At 49.1% G+C, this 20,939-nt stretch overlaps 7 protein-coding genes across 7 annotated transcripts; 3 read left to right on the forward strand and 4 right to left on the reverse strand.

Moving 5' to 3' along the window:
* Nucleotides 1–752: 752 nt before the first annotated feature.
* On the reverse strand, nt 753–2,132 carry N7525_003180 (Mo25 family protein; the record flags this gene model as incomplete). The annotated part of the gene is made up of 5 exons (XM_002559375.1): nt 753–986; nt 1,039–1,311; nt 1,365–1,843; nt 1,912–1,972; nt 2,028–2,132. The coding sequence occupies 5 exons, from the start codon at nt 2,130–2,132 to the stop codon at nt 753–755; spliced, it is 1,152 nt and encodes a 383-aa protein (XP_002559421.1).
* Nucleotides 2,133–2,415: 283 nt separating this feature from the next.
* On the forward strand, nt 2,416–4,229 carry N7525_003181 (protein arginine methyltransferase RmtB; the record flags this gene model as incomplete). Its single annotated transcript, XM_002559374.1, has 4 exons — nt 2,416–2,650; nt 2,713–3,126; nt 3,179–3,416; nt 3,467–4,229. The coding sequence occupies 4 exons, from the start codon at nt 2,416–2,418 to the stop codon at nt 4,227–4,229; spliced, it is 1,650 nt and encodes a 549-aa protein (XP_002559420.1).
* A 201-nt stretch (nt 4,230–4,430) lies between these two features.
* N7525_003182 (uncharacterized protein) lies at nt 4,431–5,563 on the reverse strand (the record flags this gene model as incomplete). The annotated part of the gene is made up of 2 exons (XM_002559373.1): nt 4,431–5,493; nt 5,556–5,563. 2 exons carry the CDS (start codon nt 5,561–5,563, stop codon nt 4,431–4,433), a joined length of 1,071 nt encoding a protein of 356 aa, XP_002559419.1.
* Nucleotides 5,564–5,915: 352 nt separating this feature from the next.
* On the forward strand, nt 5,916–8,515 carry N7525_003183 (AAA family ATPase SEC18; the record flags this gene model as incomplete). Its single annotated transcript, XM_061212628.1, has 4 exons — nt 5,916–6,232; nt 6,282–6,597; nt 6,645–7,004; nt 7,031–8,515. The coding sequence occupies 4 exons, from the start codon at nt 5,916–5,918 to the stop codon at nt 8,513–8,515; spliced, it is 2,478 nt and encodes an 825-aa protein (XP_061069649.1).
* An 829-nt stretch (nt 8,516–9,344) lies between these two features.
* N7525_003184 (KxDL motif-containing protein) lies at nt 9,345–10,214 on the reverse strand (the record flags this gene model as incomplete). The annotated part of the gene is made up of 3 exons (XM_002559371.1): nt 9,345–9,426; nt 9,612–9,764; nt 9,907–10,214. 3 exons carry the CDS (start codon nt 10,212–10,214, stop codon nt 9,345–9,347), a joined length of 543 nt encoding a protein of 180 aa, XP_002559417.1.
* A 143-nt stretch (nt 10,215–10,357) lies between these two features.
* Nucleotides 10,358–10,624, forward strand: N7525_003185 (uncharacterized protein; the record flags this gene model as incomplete). The annotated part of the gene is made up of 1 exon (XM_061212629.1): nt 10,358–10,624. One exon carries the CDS (start codon nt 10,358–10,360, stop codon nt 10,622–10,624), a length of 267 nt encoding a protein of 88 aa, XP_061069650.1.
* Nucleotides 10,625–13,788: 3,164 nt separating this feature from the next.
* On the reverse strand, nt 13,789–19,478 carry pkhB (putative sensor histidine kinase/response regulator; the record flags this gene model as incomplete). The annotated part of the gene is made up of 3 exons (XM_061212630.1): nt 13,789–14,082; nt 14,137–14,250; nt 14,301–19,478. The coding sequence occupies 3 exons, from the start codon at nt 19,476–19,478 to the stop codon at nt 13,789–13,791; spliced, it is 5,586 nt and encodes a 1,861-aa protein (XP_061069651.1).
* Between the last annotated feature and the right edge of the window lie 1,461 nt (nt 19,479–20,939).

A 20,939-nucleotide genomic window follows, 5' to 3' on the forward strand; every position in this document is an offset into this window, starting at 1 on the left:
ACCGGGGATCAAAGTAGAAAGGAGCGACAAGGGGAAAATTCACAAGGGAAGTTCAGCAAAACAGAATCTCCAGAATTAAAATTGAGAGATACCTGGAGGAGTGGAGTTATTTTGGGTCGGTCTTGGCGCTATTCAAGTCAGTTCTGGGCTTTGACGGCTCGGTATCATCCCCTACATGTGATTATGTTACTATAACTTCATATAACTATACCTAGGTTTAGTTAGTAGATTAGTAGTTCTAGTACGAAGTACTTTCAAAATATATAGATTATCTTCCTTACTATTATCGAGTTTCCTCTTGTCCTCGTATCCTCAAAATAGATATCAAGGGGTTTTGTCCCACCTCCATGGGCCGCGTGTGGATCGTGAGAGGACAAGGGGCTTGTGGTGGAGTACGCTACTTCCAAGGTGCTTAGATTAGAATCATGGCCCAACGGGGGATGTGATATCAAGAATCCGTTTAATTGTGTCCATTAATACCCAACTATGGAGTACAGAGTACAGAGTACGTGGACAACACAGAGTAGATTCAATTGAAAACCCCCAATTCCTCCTAATACGCCCCAGATGTACAAACGCGTGGAACTCCTGTGGCTGAGGCTTGGATAACCGGCCGTCAATGCTCGATGCAGTTAAAGGGGTGATATTACCCCCAGCTAGAACCAATGTCAAAACGAAAAAGAAAAGAAAAAGAAAAAAAGTATCGTAAGGGCGTGAAATGGTCAATCCAGCGACTCAGAATTAGATCCAGCTTAAGCCACAGCAGCTGTGTGAGCCGACGGCGAGTCGCGAGTTGGTCGAGTCCGATCCACAGGTTCTTTAGGCAAGAGTTCGATCTGACGTACCAAGAAGCTCTTCTCGTCCATAAATTGATCGTCGTCAGTTCGGTCATCCAAGAACTTAGGCAAAAACCTCAACAATCGATCACGGTTATTGATCAGAATTCGTTGCACTGCCACCGATTTGTTCGGATTGGCCACGAACACCTAATCCCCTGTTCAGCTCCTCTGTCTTTGTTGTAATTTGAGGAAAACTTACCTTGAAAACATGGAACCCTTCGTATTGCACCATCTTGCGATCGTCCCGTAGCAGTTTCATGCAGAGCTTGAGATTATCTCCACTCTCCACATATGCCATCATCACATTGTAGTTCGCACGGTCCAACAGGATCTCCCCCAGAAGCTTGATGCTTTGACGCTTGGTGACATACGAGTCTGAGTGGATCAGAATGTTATTGAATCGCGCAAAGAAGAGTTCAAAATTGGTTGCCAGGTACGAAGTCATGAGGCTCTTATGGCGGGTCAAAATATCCTGCGGAACATATTTAGTCACTTATCGTCAATAGCCATCGTTCTGAACCTTACCCTGAACGTAGTGTACGCATCTGCGCTGACTTCGAAACAGCTCTTGTCGATCCAATCGAAAAACCTCCAGAACACTCCATCTCCCCTCTGCCGCTGGTTGGGTTTCACGTCTGATAGTCGTATTGCGGATTCTCCTTCATTGGATTGATCATACAATACAATCGCAGTGATGACATCGAACTTCAGTGCCTCTCGGAGAATGACCCCGCAAGGCATTGCACTTTGACTCTGCATGTAGCCCCGGCATAACTCAACAATGATTTCTGGGCGATGGTGGACAAGGTATGAGATGACAGGAGGATCTTTTTCAGCCGCATATGAAGTAGGCCGGAACCGAAGGATATGGGAGAATACGGTCTGAGTGTCTTTTCTGGCTTCGAAAGGAAGCAAATGGATGCTCCGGGATAGATCAAAGAGTAGATCTTCCTGAATGGTTGCTTGTACAAGTGCATGGACTTGATCCACTGATGGGGGAACCTCTAAATAAGAAGATTGTTGGGTTAACTCCTTGACATTGCGCCTAGGGTATTACTTCTAGGAGACGAACCTGGTGTTCCTTGCACTATCACCTTCATTTGACTGAGTTGCTTAGCTAGATCCTCTTCGGCCTAGTGCACTCGTTAGTCGGAATGCTCTCCACATGTTTGATGTCTTCAAACGAACCTTGGGAGCATTCTGGGAGTCATGGATCCTCGATAGTAATTCCTTCGTTGTCCGGACGATATCAGCAGGTTGCCGCGACCGGCCGCGATTGAAAAAGAAAGCCATAGTGAGATGGGGAGAATATGCGGCAAATTGAGAAAGAAACTGGAGATTAAGGCAACATGGGATAAGTTAAAATTGCAACGGGAGAATCGAGATCGAGTCCAAGGGGAAGAAGCAAATGTGATGTATTCGACTGCGAGTTGCGAATAAACAAACGGGGCGGGGCAACCGGGGTCTTTCTGCCTGAGGCATCCTCTGATAACGGATTTTTTTTTTCTATCAAAATGTTATCTCTACCCCTCCCCCTCCAAGGTCGAAACAATTTGTTATTGGCCATTATACAGCCATGTCTTCTTCCAATGTGAACCCACCTGTGGGTGAGAGTTTCCCCGACTCGCGTTCAGTATCGGATTCGTCCGATTCTAGCAACGAGGAGGGCTGGGAAGATGTCGAACCTGATGAGGAGTCGCAGCCTGTGGTTGGGCTCTTCACTGACCAAATTTTCCCTGATGCGCGTTCTATGCTGAAGGAGTGCAAGGAAAAGTACAACTTTGATCTGCTGAAGATCCAGAAGGACCTTGGTATGTCCAGTTTCTACTCTCGCCGGGGTCTAACAATTGAGGCTAACTATTTTCCCTTCTAGATCTGGATTTCCTCGACAATATCAAGTTGGTCAACTACGTCCGCACGGAAGTTAAGAAAGGAAACAACACCCCTGATGTCTCTTCCAAGTCCAAATTCGAGGATGATGTCTATCTCAAGCCCGTTTTGGAGGACGACGCTCTCTTGTATAGCTTGGATGACCTTGCCGAAGAGCAGGGCGAAGACGCTGTCCCTGCTACCGAGACGAACCGACAGGTTTTGGAGCTCCAGGAGAACTTGGAGCGGTTGCAGACCCAATTCTCAGAGTACCGACTTGCGGTGCAGAAGTCGATGGATGACCAATTGTCGAAGGAGGATGATAAGCTTGCTGAATCGAACCCTCAACCCTCGGCCAAGGCTGTCGACAGACTGCAGGATGCTGAAGATGGATACTTCGTCTCTTACGCTTATAATGGTATGATACCTCGCGCAACTTATTATGCATATGACGCTAACATAGTCTAAAGGAATTCATGAATCTATGCTCAAGGACGCCATCCGTACCGACGCTTACCGCGATTTCGTCTACGAAAACAAGCATGTTTTCAAGGACAAGGTTGTTCTTGATGTCGGCTGTGGTACTGGTATCTTGTCCATGTTCTGTGCTAAGGCTGGCGCAAAGAAGGTAATTGCTGTGGACAACTCAAACATCATTGACCGAGCTAAGGAAATCGTCCATGACAATGGCCTTGGAGATGTTATCACGTAAGAGTCATCATCATCCCCCAATAAGATGACAGGACTGACTATCCCAGCTGTATCCGTGGCAAGATCGAAGAGGTTACTTTGCCCGTCGAAAAGGTCGACATCATCATCTCTGAGTGGATGGGTTACGGTCTCCTCTTCGAGGCTATGTTTGATTCTGTCATCTACGCCAGAGACCGGTATCTCGCTCCTAATGGCCTTATGGCTCCTTCGCACGCTACCCTGCGCCTTGCTCCTTATGCCGATCCTGATTTCATCGCGTCACACATTTCGTTCTGGAACAACGTCTACGGTTTCAAGATGGACAGCATGCTCCACAAGATCTACGATGAGGCACTGGTCCGCAGCACCCAGCCATCGACTATTGTCGGAGAGTCTCGGATTTTCTTGACACTTCCGCTGCACACCATCACTGTCGAGGAGCTGTCGTTCTTGAAGGAATTCCAGGTCACATTGAACCAGGATATAGATGCATTGGATGGATGGGCTATCTGGTTCGACATTTTCTTCATGCCCTCCAGGGAGTCTGTTTTGCCTGAGGATGCCATTCCCTCTGATATGCAAAAGAAGGGAATCGTCTCGTTCACCACTGGTCCTGATGGAATCGAGACCCATTGGCAGCAGACTATACTTCTCATTGACCATGCCAAGGATCACGCCAAGGGGGGTTCCCAGGCCTTGAAGAAGGGCCAGGTCATCACCGGCAAGATCGGCTATGAGAAGGCCGAGAAGGGCTCTCGGGGACTTGACATCAGTGTTCAATGGGAGTCTGACTCAAATGAGAAAGGGGTCCAACTATGGAGCCTCCAATAGGATCGAGCGATCTTTTGATACGTTTTCTAATGAATTAAAAGAGACATGACTATTTACATAGAAAAAGGACGGCACGCTATTATCTTTGTGTCGTTTACTTGACCCAGTGAATATAAAAATGATTTGCATTTAGGAACAGACAACATGATGGGTATCGTTTGTTGTAATTGAGTCGTGATCTCGTAGAAAAGAATGGAACATCTAGGATCGATTCTTTGCTTCAGTATGTTTTTCCCGCCGGCCAGCCTCAGAACATTCATCGTGACGATGATGACTGCGATGAGAGGAGTGGTGGCGAGAGCGATGATGATGGCGATGACGGGAGTGATCTCGACTTTGATCTCGATGGCGACGATGATGCCTGTCAGAACCTCTTCGGTCCTTCTCACCCTCTCTGTCCGGTGCATCCAGTTTGAACCCATCAAGGCTGTCCACTGACGGGGATCGCCTTTGCCGATGTCTTGACTGCCGTAGCTCTTCAGCTTTCAAAGCTTCAATCTCTCTTCGCTTTTCATCATTCCACCGTTTTCGTTCCTGCTCCGTTGCTTTCAACTGACGCACACCCCGCTTCATCGCTGCAAGTGGGTCGTTCGCACTCATACGAGCCTGTGTCCTCTCCTTACGTCTTGGGTCCTCATTACCCCACACATCTTTCTCGGACATGGACCCTGGAGCTGTTACATTTTGTTCTGTAGAGGAATACCACGGTTTCTGGCCAATAGTCTCCTTGAAGCCTGCGGCATTGGAGAACCTCATTGTGTATTGGTCTTCGTAGCTGCGTGTCTTCCGTGCCGCTTCAGCCTCTGCTTCAGAGTTCTTCTCTGTTTTAGCACTTGCGGCTGGGAACAGGTTGATATGGCCGGACTTGTCTAGAATTGGGGCTTGTGCTGTATCAGCCTTGCGAGAGGCGAGCATCAACTCTTCCCGCTTAGCAGCTGCTTGTGCCGCATCCTCCCGAGCGTATCGTATATCTCGGTCCGTATCATCTTCCCCGGCGATCCGCCTTCTCTTACGGAATCCTCCCGCATCGCTGGCGGATTTTTTGTCTGATCGAGTGCCGGCTTCAGATGACTGGAGAGAGGGCGCCGGTGGAGGTGTAGGCGGACGTTCGCCGCGAAGGATTTTAATCCTGCGTTCGGCATCCACCTGTTGCATGATACGTTCATCTTCTTCCTCGCGGGCTTTTGCCTGCGCCTCGTCGCGCCTGACGCGGGCGATATTCTCGGCATTGTAGACGTTCCATGATTTTTTGCCGAGCAGATGGCTATAAAAGAATTAGCAGGATTCGTAGATATTATAAACTCGAAACACAAAAACATCACTTACAGAGGCATCTTGGAAACTAGCTCACCCTGGTGTGGAAGTTGCTCGATAGCAAAAAGCTGGTCTTATCGATAATGACGTCCCCACCGCCCGACGCTGTTCCCGGGGTGGCCAAAGTGCCCGTCGACAGCTTTACGGCTCCAACTCTCTTCTCTTTCCTTCATATTTGCTTCACCCTGGATATTAGAATATATCCAGCAAACTATTGAACATAATCAGTCGATAATTGGCCCTAGTTCAGCGCGCTGTGGAGCAACTGACTTACACAGTTGCCTGCTCGTTTCCGACACAGTGTTGCTAAGACAATAGCTTTAACAGTTATCACCTCAATATCTGCCATTAGCGACAACCAAGCACTTCGTCATGTTCAATCGCGGCAATCTGCCGAATCCTTTCGGTTCCAGCGGGCAATCGAACCCCAACCAAGCACCCCCACGGTATGATACCGATCGCTCCCCCTCACTCACTGCAGGCTATGCAGCTCCTACCCGCGATGCCGATGTGCCGATGACTGATGTATATGATACCCTAAGTGGCTACGGAGGCCCACCTCCACCAGGAGGAAGACCCCTGCCGCAGCAGATGTCTTCTAGGATGCAGTCCGGACAAAGAGGTGGAGGCCCGACTTGGACTCTTCATCCTAGCAAGAGTCCGAACGATAACTACACATTTGGAAACCTGTGAGTATCCTGTGACAGCTTTTTATTCTCGGGGACTAATACAGAACAGCGTTGCTGTTTCGCCGCAGGACATCCCACCCTCACGAGATGGCACCGACGTCCTCCTCCTTATCAATGACCTCTTCGTCTTCTCTGCTCGCCCTCTCGATGGCTTTCCCCCTGGGTATATGAGCATGTCGGACCCTCAGCGAACATGGGCCAACATCGGATTGAGAGACTCGATCAAGGTACAGCTGTACGATCCGTTTAGCCAAGGCGGACAGGCCTACCTGGGCTCCGCGGATATAGAAGTCAGCTTCGCATCTACCAAGAAGCGGGTTGAAGCTCCCTATGACCAGGACGAATTGGCACAAGCAGTGATCAGGGTAAGTCTACCTCATCCCAGTCCTGAATACATGCTAACAAACCTCAGAACTTTGAGAACCAGCTATTCTCACCTGGCCAGAGAATTCTGATGGATAACAAGAGTATCCCGCTCTTGCTACAGGTCAAGACCGTTCAGCGGGTTGATTTGACATCAGAGAAGGCTGATCTCAGTTCTGGACAAGTCGAGACCGATCCTGCGGCCCGGGGCATTCTCACACGGCACACTCAACTCAACTTCTTTAAGGATACCCAGACCGGTATTAATGTGAAGCCGTCCAACCGCCGCCCAGCGGCCAACTCTATCATCCAACCCGGCTTCAAGTTTCAGGATATGGGTATCGGTGGTTTAGACTCTGAGTTCAGTACGATCTTCCGTCGTGCTTTCGCCTCTCGCATTTTCCCCCTGGTCTGGTCGAGAAACTTGGTATTCAGCACGTCAAGGGCCTCTTGCTTTATGGACCTCCGGGGACGGGTAAAACGCTGATTGCTCGGCAAATCGGAAAGATGCTTAATGCTAGGGAGCCCAAGATTATCAACGGTCCAGAAGTTCTGAACAAGTACGTGGGTCAATCGGAAGAAAACATCAGAAAGATGTTCGCGGATGCCGAGAAGGAATATAAAGAAAAGGGTGACGAGAGTGGTCTCCATATCATCATCTTCGATGAGCTGGATGCAGTGTGCAAGCAGCGTGGTAGCGGAGCTGGGGGTGGTACCGGTGTCGGTGATAGCGTGGTCAACCAGCTCCTTTCGAAACTTGATGGTGTAGACCAACTGAACAACATCTTGTTGATTGGTATGACCAACCGAATGGACATGATTGATGAGGCGTTGCTGCGTCCCGGTCGTTTGGAGGTGCACATGGAGATCTCGCTCCCTGACGAGTATGGTCGAAGCCAGATTCTCAACATTCACACCGAAAAGATGCGGAACAATAATGTCATGGATAGGGATGTTGACTTGGGCGAGCTTGCTCGTTTGACCAAGAACTTCTCTGGTGCTGAGATCGCAGGTTTGGTCAAGTCTGCCTCATCCTTTGCTTTCTCCCGCCATGTCAAAGTTGGTACTATGGCTAGTATCAATGAAGACGTGGTAGACATGAAGGTCAACCGGGCCGATTTCCTCCACTCTCTTGATGAAGTCAAGCCTGCGTTTGGTGTGTCCGAGGAAGAGTTGTCCAGCCGCATTCCATACGGCGTTATCCACTATTCTGCGACTATCAGCGAAATCCTTCGAGAAGGCGAGCTATTCGTCAAGCAGGTTGGATCGGCCGAATCCACTCCACTTTTCTCTGTCCTTCTTCACGGACCTCCTAGCAGCGGCAAGACCGCCCTGGCAGCACGAATTGCTATTGACTCCGGCTTCCCCTTTATTAAGTTGATCAGCCCGGAAGACATGGTTGGCTTTAGTGAGCCAGCAAAGATCGCACACATCAGCCGGATCTTTGACAGCGCCTACAAGAGTACCACCAGTATTGTGGTCATCGACAATATCGAGCGAATCATCGACTGGGTGCCGATTGGCCCTCGCTTTAGCAACAGTGTGCTGCAAGCTCTCATGGTTTTCCTAAGGAAGCAGCCAACCCACGGACGTCGTTTGTTGGTTCTGGCCACGACAACTGAGCGTGCTTTGATGAAGCAGCTGGACATCTACAACTCCTTCAACTCGGATATCATGGTTCCCAATGTTAGTTCCTTCGGTGAACTACGGTTTGTCATGGAGAAGTCAGGTGCCTTTGATGCGCAGGAGATTGCGCAAGCCCTTGAATCAGTCGGTGGACTTGCGGATGACGGGCGCTTGAGCGTCGGCATCAAGAAGGTCCTTTTGGGTATTGAAACGGCCAAACAGGATTCTGACAAGGTTGGCCGCTTCGTCCGCGTTATCAACCGCGCTATTGAGGAAGAACAGAGTTTCCAGTAAATGTTGTTTATAATAGGCTTTCTTTGTGCTCAGGCTGGATCATAACTAGATTAACTCTGAAGTAAATATTCTTGCAATTCTAGTTTTCCTTTAGTATCTTACAAGTCGTTGCCTCTAGGCTACCAGGCAAACATCCAGTGCGCAATCTGATTAACCACCTTTTGTGAGAACTATGAAACGGCCTATGACCATAGGGATAGGGAATGCTTTTCCAGGCCTACGATGATTTTTACTTTCGGATTTCAGTTTGACGCTTATGCAAAGGCTGGGTCTTGCTAGTTGTCATGTTAACTACTTGCAACCACTCAATGGCAAAACACTGCACATGTGAAGGCCTTGTATATAAATCAACAGACCAAATGTAAAACTCTCGAACTTTGGCCTTCACTTAGCTCGTATTAAATTATAAGTAACAACTGCTTTGGCGTGTCAAGCCAAGACACATCAGCCTCCAGTGTCAACCTCGCAGTTACACAACAACATCAATTGATACAACATTGAACAGCCAACGGCACTCTAGAGCCCTAAAGGGAATCAGGTATACTTCCCGAGGCCTGATATTACAGGCCTACAGGTAGCAATTCTTAGACGATACCGAAGAACAGATAAAATACCATTCAGAGAAATCTCTCTACTATACGTCAAGAGACACGAATTACCTATCAAAGATATACACAAAGACCCAACCAAAGAAGCAAAAGCGCGCCAATCCCAGCAAAGAAAAGAAAAAGCCAGAAATAATCCCACCCTCATCCCAAGATCCCAATTTTGTCCATACCAAGGGGGTTCCCCCATCATATCAGTCATCAAGAAGCTCAGCACAGCCCAATCAATAGTCATCATAGACGTACTTCTTCGAAGAGCGTCGGTACTCCTCAGGATGGGCCTTCTCAGCCTTAGCCTTCAGGGCACTAATTCCAGGCACGTGTGTCAGCCTTCTAGAAACGCACTCATCGGCGCTAATGCCGCAGGCACGGGGCTGATCGACGTGCACGTGCCAAGCTCACCCAGCGGAGCGGAAGCCCCTGTCGCGGAGCGGAGCGGAACTTGCACGTCCATCGTACCATGTCTGGTTCCAGGGGTAGGTTTGGCTTACCTGACGCGTTTTTGCGTCCATTCCAGGTCGCGCTTTGTCTCTCGTGCGGTTTTTAGACCTTCGGAGAAATTTGCCCGTGCGCCTTTCAGTCGGCGTTGGGCGAGCGCTTGTAGCTCGAGGAGTTCTTGCTGCTTTGCGTTCAGTTGGCCGGATCTGCGGGTGTGGTTGCTGTTAGCTTGTTCTCTCGAATCTTGATATTCGTTTGGTCTTGTTTTCTGCGAATCACCAGCCCCTGGTGGTGAATGATGCAGGGAGGGATTGTTGATGCTGGATGAAGTATTGAAGGGGAGCTCACGTTTGCGCTTGTCGTGCCAGTCCCTTGTCCAATGGGGTGGGATCAAATGCATCCTGCATGCGGTCGCTTAGGACGTCCACGACATCGACGCCGGAATACGATGCAAAGCTGGAATCGTACTCGCCGGCAGAGCTGAAGGTGAGTCCACCAGAGGAACGACTGCCGGCGGTGGTGCTTGCATCTGAGAAGTCTGGTGGGGAGCCAGAGACTCTGGAAATGGGATAAAGAGATGCTGATGCTGGCGCCTTGGAGGGTGCATGGTGGTATGGGTAAGCGGTAGGCTGGTAATAGTGACGCTGGGTGGCCATGGCGACGATTGACTGCAACACCAGCAAGTGTTATAATGGGGCAAAGAGGAAGTATGAAAGTGAAGTGTGCTTCAATGGGGTAAGATAAAACAAGAAGACTGGAAGAATGTGGAAGAATGTGCAAACGGGCCTAAGTGGGAGTGATGGGAAAGGAAGAAGAAGGAAAGACAGTCTCCCCCGGGCCAGACGAGGGATTTTATAACCTTCCGCGGGGAGTCTTCTGTCCGGCGGATGCTCCCATCCTGGCGGAGGCAAATGTGATGGCAAGGATTGCGAAGGCCTCGAAGGAGCCATTGGACCACTCGGGGCAGATTGACTCGCACCCCTCCCTCTGTACCTCCAATCCCCGAGCTCCGTCTGCACGTATGTCTCCGTATCTGCCCGCCGATTTGCCTCTTGGACCGCCTTGACCCCGCTCAGAGTGGGAAAAAAAAAGACTCAATGTGTCTGGGCGAGGACGCCAGCCTTCCTTCAGGGTTTCCGCCGTCCCGTGGCGGCTTGGTACAAAACAGGTCTCGATCTACGCCCCTATTCCTGGTCTAAACTTTGATGGCCAAAGTTTGGACTGGAACTATTGAGGAATTGACTAGAAAGGGCATGGAGGGTGGGTTTAATGAGGGTAGGATGGGTGGAGTTGGTGGGAAGGCGAGATATAAATATGGCCTTGGCCGTCCTTCCTTCTCCCACTCTTTCTTGACTCTTTTTTTTTTCCCTTCTCCTCTCATAATTATCCTTTTTTTGCCGCCCTTGTCCCCGTCCAGCTAATTTTTTCTTCAGAAATTCGGGGGCTGGGAAGAGGATGATCAAAGTTGATTCGGTCAACAAAAGCCCAAAGATGAGACGGACTACATGAGAACCGGTATGACATATTTTCCCCATCTAACTGTTCAAGCCTAACATGATGGTCAGTTTCCTATACATATACAAACGTTGTTAGTTGTATACGTAGTGGTCGAATACGCGCTTCCGCGAAAACCAAACAGATTCCCGGGAATCGGGATGTCTCGCCTTACATCATCTTGGGGATCGGAGCCCAAGAGCCCAAAAATGAGGATCGCTGCATTCAAGGTCACACGGAGAGTGTTGGACATCATTGCATGAACTAAAGGACCGTGAGAATTGACATTCGAAACTGTTCCCGAATCGGTGCCCCCATGCTTCTTTTTGCAAGGTTCCAACAAGAATCATCCTGGCAATATATGGGCCAAAAGGGCAAACTGTGCGACCAATGCGCAAGAAGTTCAGATCGAACGGCAAGAAGAAGAAGAAGAAGAAGAAGGGCAAATCACGAAATGAATGTTATTCCTAGTTCCTCTTTACCCACCTGTGTGCGGCTGTTACTGCTGCACACAATGAGAAAGCCCACCTTCTTGCACGAATCCACCAATAACCACCAGAGCCTCCGGCAGCAGGGCGAAGAGTATTGCTGCATCGACAAGCGCTCTAGACGCCCATCAACGTGGGAACAGAACACGCTGCACCCCACTCCATGCAGACAGTCGATGACTTGCTTGACGATAGCTATGGGGCATGTACGATAAAGGGAATCCATCCGGCAAGCCCCGTCGGAAATACTACATTTCGAGAAATGCTGTGCCGCCCAGGACCCTTCATCATTGGTCCCAGATACTTGCTGACATGGAGACCACGCAGGCCCAACTAGGTGGGAAGGAAATGGGACTGCAGGGCACACCCTTCGAGGCCCGTTCTAAACTGCATCTGGATTTGGATCTGCCTTGCTGACTCTGAGTTTACTTACCTAGGTAGTTCCCTTTCTCCTTTTACCCTGTTGATGCCTCATCGTGCCTAAAAGCCGGCTTGCATGCCTTACAGCCGGACAACTCACGATATGTCCCGTCAACCCACAATGCTACCGAGGAACCCTGTGACACCCTCAATTCCCCTATCTATCATCGAGACCCTGGTTTGATGAATATCGCACGGATGTCATTCCTCTCGCTTCATGCTGAGAATGGCTGAGCCCGATCTCTCATTCGGCCAGGCCAACATCGGGCAGCACGGCAACCAATAACGCACAGTACTTACTTCGGCTTAGAATGGGCCATACACCTTTTTTTCCCTTTGTTTTCAATCTTTGTCATAGTCTTTCGACTAACTCGGTCCTGATCCGCCCACCCCCCTCAACTCGGACTCCAGACCCAAAGGTATATATTGCTTTGAACCTTCCAGTGCTAATACTCCGTATACGTACGATGTCGACAGATTGGTTACACCAGCCCGCTGTTTTGGCCCGAATATTGGAAAGAATGCTATGTGTGCTTTTGTTGACTATGGCGCTCAATTAATGTATTGATGTAATTATATCTAGGGTTACCCCGGTAGTGTTGTGGAAGTATTTCCAAGAGTCGACAATCTTCAACCTTTGCTTCTTTCAAAATCTCAAACTCTCAAATGCAAGTCAACTCCAACCCAATCCAATCCAATCCGAATCCAAGTTAAATTTTCCAACGCACAAGTGGGGGGTTGCGGGGATTTTCTACTTCCTTCACCGCCACATGCGCGCCAACTCACTCGCTTTCCCTTTTTGGGAATATCTCTCTACCGGTCTACGGAGTATACATGTACTATAGTATATACTCAATCTATACCATTTCCCACTTAGCTATGGACTTGACCATTCATAAAGCCTTCGCTTCGGAGGCCTCTCTGATGTACCTCTGGTCCCTAATAGTACTTGTTGATACTTCCAGCCCCTTCTAATCAGACTCAACGAGTTATATTAGTAGAGATTAGTAGCCAGTATTAGCCTGGACTATCATCATGCACATCAAATAAGAGTAGAAGTATGAAAATGGATGATCTGCTTTAGCTCACGGCAAGTGATGCAATATATTACGATGTACATTTCGACCTTGACCACGCCATTAGATAAAAGGAACCGTGAACAGCCGAAGTATCTGACAGCTTGCACAATGCATCATCGAACGCCAAAAGGGGATAAAGAAAACAGAGATAAGAGGAAAGTGAAAGGAGTTGGATTATTAACAAATACAGATCCAGAAAATAGATAGGTGCCATGCGCTCATAATCTGGTATCACAAGAATGTAAAGAAAGGCCAAAGACAAGAAAAACAAAAACCAAAACAGATTCTGCTTGCTTGGTGAACCAAAAATAAGCAAGAATTAGAGTACTGACGCCATGATGCACAGGCTCAGAGGGCGGAGGGAATCTATGCTCGTGAATGATCAGAAAGATCGATGAACGAACAGATGCCCTCCTGACCCTGTGCAAATGCAAATATCACAATGAACTTCAAAATGGTGAGAACAGCCCTAAAATGTAAACGCGCACGCTTCACGCGTGTCTAGCGAACTTCCAATGGCTCCCCTGTGCGATCCACCAAATCCGAAATCACATTTCAGTCCGAATGAGCCACCAAAAAAAAGTCACTCCGTGGTCCATCGTAAGAATATCAAATGCTAGAGCCGGGGAGAGGGATATGGCTGGCTATATATGTATAAAAAAGGAATATTAAAACAAAGGCTTGCTATTAAAGCAGCAAAGGTGTCAGGGGCGAAGGTGGGTAGGGCAGGTAAAGACCTGGGGAAGTCCCTAGCGGCGAGTAGCGATGTTCTGTTGTTGCTCTGGGTTAAGACGGTCTCGCAGAAGCATGAGGGGGCGGCCGGGCTCGAGAAGGCCCATCATCATCTTCCCCAATTCATTGTGCTTGATCGGTTTGGTGACATAGTCATTGAAACCTGCCCGGGCCGCGTTCTCAATTTGATCTGTCATTGCATTTGCCGAAAGAGCCATGATTGGAATCTGTGGATAATGGTTCTTTTGCTCCCAGTCACGGATGTCTTTGCAGGTATCGTAGCCATTCTTGATGGGCATCTGAATGTCGCACTGCAAATGAACGCGGTTAGTTTTGCGGGGGGACAGGGTACAAAGTAGGCTCACAATGATGAGAGAATAATATCCCGGCTCTTTAGAGAGTACCATGTTAGTGCACTCCAGTCCATTGGATGCAGTCTCCGACATCAGCTTGATCTTGTCCAGATACTTCAACATTACCTATCTATGAGTTAGCAATCAATTCAACAAGTCTTCATTAACCAACTTACATCTCGATTGGTCTCGTCGTCCTCAACGAGCAGGATTCGATAACCCTTGTTGCCCAAAACCTCTTTGACCATCTTGGAGACGGTCTTGAAGTTGTTGTTAATCTCGCGCGCCATGTCTTGGTTGCGATCCTTGCTCAGCTCACGCTTGCTCTTGGGATCGAATATAGTCGAGAAAGCAGAAGGTTTGACAGGCTTTGGCACAATGAAAACCTGCTTTCCTGAAGCTGCTAGCTCCTTGACCCGCGAGCTGATTTGACGCTTTTGATAAAGGTCTGAAATTATGACGATGACGGGCGCGGGATCCAAGGCTGGGTCTGACACGCTTTGAATGACCTCCAATATATCATCAGTTGGAAGGTTCAAGACAAGATGTGTACAAGGCTGGACATCAGAAGCAGAGTGCATCGCATCTTTCCATTCATCGACATCAGGTAACGTTGTAACTTTGAATGCAATCTCATAAGGGACGACTTGCTCAATGTGCTGCTTTATGGCTTGCCGCGCGTTTTTGAGCGGACACAAGATCACGATAGAGAAAGGACCATTGACAGGCACAGATACTGGTCCTACTGGTGTATCTGGAGAGGCAGATGGTTGAGACGTAGGCGAAGCCACGGCGGCCGGTGTGTCGAGCTTGGCAACAGCAGAATGGATGTTTGTATTGGAGACTGCATCTGGCAGATTTTCCAAAGCTCCTGCCTGCTCCAGTGGAGGTGGCAAGGGCGCGGAGCCTATATCCGGGGTCGGGAGAGCAGAGGATGTAATTGATAACGAGCCAGAAAGGATAGTGTCGGAGCTTTTGCCGGACGAGTCGGAGTCTCTTGCAGCTAGAGGAGGGGCTTGTTGATAAGAGGTTGTTCTGGGCTTCGCCGGTCTTCTAGAAGCAGTTGAACTCTGGCGCATCAATTTGGGCTGCTCAGAGGGGGAAGGTGGCGGGGGAGCATCGACTTTGACGTCGAAAGAAAACTTGGCTCCCTGACCCTCTTTGCTGCTGGGAGTGAGTTTGCCGCCGTGCATTTCGACGAGCTGCTTCGACAGGAAAAGCCCCAGGCCGCTACCTGCATGTTGCTGTGTCCCATTTTCTCCAAGCTGACTGAATCGTTGCATCAATCGTTCCGCGTCCTGAGAGCTGAAACCTTTTCCAGTGTCCACGACCTCAAAATTCATGAATGCCTGTGTGTCATCGGGATTTGCAGATGGGTCCCGATACATGTCACAGCAGATGTGAATTTCACCTTGCGCAGTGAATTTGACTGCATTGCCGAGAAGATTGATCAGGACTTGACGAATTCGGAACCGGTCTCCAATCACCATCGATGGCAAGTCCTCGCCTATGAGATAGTTGATCTCAAGACCCTTATCGATCGCTCGTGAGGCGATGGTATCGATTACATCCTCGATCATTGATCGAATATGGAACCAGGATTTGACCATTGACATCTTGCCGGCTTCGACGCGGGAAACATCAAGGATATTGTCAACCAACTCGCGAAGATTGGTGGAGCTGTTTTGAATGGTGTCAAGCATTCGTCTTTGGTCACTATCAAGCTGCGTATCCAGGATGAACGGAATTGTACCAAGAATGCCGTTAAGCGGGGTTCGGATCTCATGCGACATGTTGCTGAAGAACTTTGTCTTGGACTCCATTTGGTGATTCAACTGCTGCATGGCCTTGTTGAGTTCTCTTTCGAGGTTTTTACGGTCGTTGATGTCGGTACATGTTCCGTACCAGGAGGCTTCCTCGCTCCCGAAACTGCTGGTCTTGACACGTACTACGCGAACCAAATGCCATCGGAAATCACCACCTCGAGAACGAAGGCGGATCTCGGTGGAATAGAAGACTCGGCCATTCTCATCTTGCTGCAAAGAAGCAATGCCGCGCTTCACAAGTTCATCAAGAGCCGACCCGACCATGAACTCATAAGGTCCGCTATCATTTTGGTCGGCGCTCTGGGATGTTCTGTTGAGAGACAGCTCACCACACTTTTCGAGATCGTCGGGATGGACATGTTTAGCGAAGCCGAGGTCGTGCGCTTCCTCGAGCGGTTGACCGGTGTACAGATTCCACTGCTCGTTGACGAATATCAATCCGCGGTTCTCCGTTGCCTCAAACACAACCTGTGGGATCGAATTGGAGAATGCACGATACTTCGCATCAATAGCAAACTTTTCCCTTTCTTGAATCGCCTCAAGCTCAGCAATATGCTGCTCATGAATGTCAAGGAAAGACCCAATCCAGTACAGTACCTCTCCTGTTGACGATAACAGCGGGTTGGCCCGGAAAATGAACCAGCGATATGCGGATTCATCGTTGAATCTTCGGACCCGCACTCTTTCAGTGAACTGTGCGCCCGTGCGCAAGGCATTGGCCCATTTGGTATGAACATGCTCACTCTCGCTGCTATGGATGTTCTGCCAAGGATCTCGGAACTTTTGCTCCTGGTGCTGACTTCTTCTGTATGCATCAAACTTGGAATTGGTCCAGATCACCTCGCCACTCTGGGGTTTCGCCAGGAATAGATGCAATGGGATCGAATTAAGCATCAGCTGGGCTATCGTGTCAGAGAACGGGCGCGGAAGCTCCCGTTGCAGCTGGGCGTACAACGAGTTCGTAGAGGCTTGACGTGATGATTGCTGGGTTGGTGAAAGGGGATTGGATGGTCTGGTGTCTTGCAGTGGCGATGCGGTACAGAAAGATTGATCTTGTAGGTTGCTCTCATCGCCGGTGGTTGGTTTCCAGGCCACTTTGTCCGGAGAAATTGGCGTCGATGAGTCGATGTTGGTGGTCTTCGACTTGACGAGTCGTGGCCTGTGTTGGGGTGCATTGTCTCGGGCGCTTTTATTTTGCGGGACATTGAAATAGCTGTCAGCACCTTCTCCGCCAGATCGTGAAGCCACTCCTGGAGACTGATTTGCGGATCCGAATCCGATATGGCCAAGATCAAATCCAGGGGTCCCCATCGCAGAAACAGCAGGACTGAACTTTATAGACGAACGATCACTGGGGCTAGTGATACTCGTGTGTGCGGACATTGGGTTGTTGTTGTTGTCGCCAGCGGAGTAGTTGACGTGCCCGCTTAGTCCCGCAACAAGCTCTAGCTCACTGCTTGCATCTGAGAAAGTTCCCCCGAGACCTAAAAGATGACCATAGCGGGGGGTTTCCACCTTGGATGAGAGTTGTCTCTCAAGCTGGCTATATCGCTGAGCCAAGCAGAAAGAAGTTGTCAAATGCGGCATCAGAAATGAGAGTGATTGCCTGAGGTTAGCAGGGTATGGAACGATTGTGCACAGCATCGAGACAACGGCAACAGGAAACCTCACTGTCGATGAGGAATCCCGGTTAGAGTGGCCACCATGTAAAAGAGGAATATGGATAACGGTCTTTGAGTGATCGATCCCAATAGCCTCTAGTGGAAGGTTAGTAGAGTAGTCGTGTGAAGGCGGGTGCTTGGAGAAAGCCCCTTCATCGACCGAATGGCTTGTGAAGAACGGGTTTTGCTCTGCATGTGTGCGGGGAGCAGGTGATGGAGCAGGGGACTGGGACCAAGGAGACTGCGGAATCTGCTCATATTCATCATACTGCTTCAACCCACTGACGCCGAGGCCTTGCTGCATCGGCATAGTCCCAGTTCCCCTGTCACTCGGTGCATCGACATCAGGAGTAACTTGAACCATCTCATTCGGACTGTCGGCGGACTCGGTCCAACGCTGTGGATATTGCGCGCTCTCTGTATATTCACGTGTTAAGATGGTGGGACGGGTACGTCCAAATAGCCTGACCACGCCTGTGCGCTTGATGAGAGGGTCTAGCTCTACCTCCAACGGTCTCGGTATGGGAAACACAGCCTGCCGCATACTGCCGAGGAGACTGTTGAGTGTATCGTCTTTGGCTTCGGAGCTCCCACCCATCAAATGATCCGTGGATGGCGGGTTTTGGGGAGCGATATGTACGTGCTTTTTCTCGGATTTGACATTCTTCGAAACTTGTGGTTGGTTGGGATCGTGAGGGGTTTGACCTTTGTTTTTATCAAACCCAGCGAATGAGTGCCGTGATAATAAAGATGGCCGGGAAGGTCCAGGCATTTTAGCCTGGGACACCGGCTCGGTTTTCTGTTGGACGCTCTTGCGTGAGTGAGATGTCTCCGTCGATGGTCCCTTCGCTATATGACGCGCTTGAAGTTCATGCAGTGATGTATCCACGTTCTGGTTAAAGATTGCCTTTTGGCCCCAAGGTACGTTCTCCAAATCGGTCACATCTCCAGGGACAGCGAGTGACACACGCTCAGCCCCGTAATGCGTTTGCAATATATCAATGAGGTTGGACCACCACGCTTCGAGTCCCGCATCCGCATTCAGCTGAAGTGTGAGATCATAGAGATCGGGACTGGTAAAATTCGGATCTTCCTGGATCTGGCTATGGTGAGCAGGCAAAAAGGTCGGATGCGGTTCCACAGCCTTTGGTTCTGTAGGCAGAGTCTGGGGCCCCGTCGAAAAATGAGGTTTCTCCGATGGAAGCTTCAGTCTAAATGGGCCCCCACGCGCTGTTGGTTCAATCCCCATTTTGGATGGTTTACTTTGCATGGGCGGGAAAGGATAGGACGGTGTGTGTGCTGGTTTGCGATCGGAAGGTGTCTCTGTCTGGACACCTTTGATTGTCCCTGCCGAACCTGCCGAGCCTGCGGAGGTATTGGTATTCGCGGTGGCGACTGGAGCCTCCGTTGAGGCATTGGACAAGGTATTTGACAAACGTCTCTTTCTTGGGGTATCATTGGAGAGGGCGGAGACAGGTTGGTTCTGGGACGAGACGGGTTGGGTTTGCTGCATCTGTTGATATACAAGGAGATCTTCCATCTGCCTTCGAAGTTCTTTGAGAGTATGCGAGCTGCGACCTTGGTCCTCCTGTCGCTCGGCTTCCGATCGTGCGTCCTCGGTAATGGGTGTTAGACCGACAACCTGCTCTGCAGAGTCACCGCGCGATAAACGAGATGGTTGGAGGGATGACTTCTCAAGAGCATCCACCCTATCGGCCAGTTCATCCACTAATTTTTGGGATTGGTGACCATGTGGGGAGCGGTAGCCAGGCGATCTGAGAGGCTGCATATGAGATTGGGACACCTGCGGATGTGTCTCTGTTGGCGAAGGGAATGGAGGACTCCTCCTACTATGGACATCCTCCATTCTCACACCTCCAGTGGAGGGAAAGGGAATAAAAGGATTTCAATAGTTGGTGGGTGAAGTATTTGGGATGGAACGATGTGAGGCGGTTATGGCTTGACCGGCGCGAAATGAGGGAGGTCGGATGTTGAGTGGGGTAGGGAAGGAAAGAAAACCGATGCCGATAGAATATGAGTCGGCTCTTAGAATGATAGCCCTGGAAGATGAAGCTGAATAAGGTTGGGGGCGGTGTATATCAAAGGGGAGGGGATTCGAGAAAGAGAAAGGAAATGTACCCGCCAGGCCCATTGGATCGATATGGGAGTGGATGGGAGGAAAAAAAGTGGATTGGGGGCGTGATGCACCTGGGGAGAATTATGACGTAGGAAAATTTAAAAAAACTTGGTGGCTTTTTCTTCTTCTTTTTCTTACAACTATAACTAGTTACCTAGTTAGTTATAGTTATAATTAGTTGATTATTATATAGGTCTCCGTCTATAATAGATTATAAATATATTCCTATGTTTAGGAGTTGACGGTTCACTTCTCTCTTTCTCTACTCCGTATATATCCTACTCTTCCCCTTACAAAAATAAAATCAAAATATGTGACGTAGCCCTATACTGTACCTGGCTTACCTGTACTCGGGACTGCGGTGAGCAATGACGATGTTCGACCAAATCCAAATTTCTCCCTTTTATGGGACTGGGGGATGAAATTTATGGAAATTTATGAAATTTTATGAAATATTCCATGCCATATAAAACTGCTTGCTAGAACCTCGAATATCTAGATCAAAGAAAACACTGGTCTAGACCAAGAGAATCCAACCCTATCCCCCTTGTTCAGCCTCGCATTTACGGGGAATGGGGTATTGTAGAGGTCAAATGCATTGTCACGCCTGTTGCAGATGCCTAACCCCCCTGGGAACGAGGGGATCGACCCGCCGACGTCAACGGGGCTCCTGTGGCGCCAAATAGGCTCGATGTGGTCAAGCCCCCCCTTTTTCGCAGGAATTTCTAAAACTTGGGAAATATATAAATCTGGGGTTTACAATGCTTTATTTTATTTCGACAATATATATTGTTCCGAACGGTTGAGACCTTTTCAATACAGCCGTTCAGCTGAGACTCTCCTGTCGTCATTTGGCAGATATATACATTCCATCTCACTTGGCTGCTCCTTTCTATGTACAATGTAGTCTGGGCTCTCTAGCTGCATATGTGGTTATCCCTTATTCTTCCAGCTTCTTGTGGCCCTATGCCTACTTTCATATACTTACCTGTGGATCCTGACTTTAATGAGATATCTCGTCAACACTATACTACTTGTCAGAAATTATTCGAAGTTGAGATTTTATGCAACTATACATTCCCATAGTCATATATCCGATAGTCTCCAGGACTATACCCAGGTGCTTATGAAAATACAGCAACCCATGTGAAATGTCAAAACGCCATGCAATCATATACTCATATAACAGAA

Source organism: Penicillium rubens (genome assembly GCF_028828025.1).
Source record: "Penicillium rubens strain IBT 27055 chromosome Unknown utg000002l_segment0_segment0, whole genome shotgun sequence".
In the NCBI taxonomy this organism is placed as follows: Eukaryota; Fungi; Ascomycota; class Eurotiomycetes; order Eurotiales; family Aspergillaceae; genus Penicillium; species Penicillium rubens.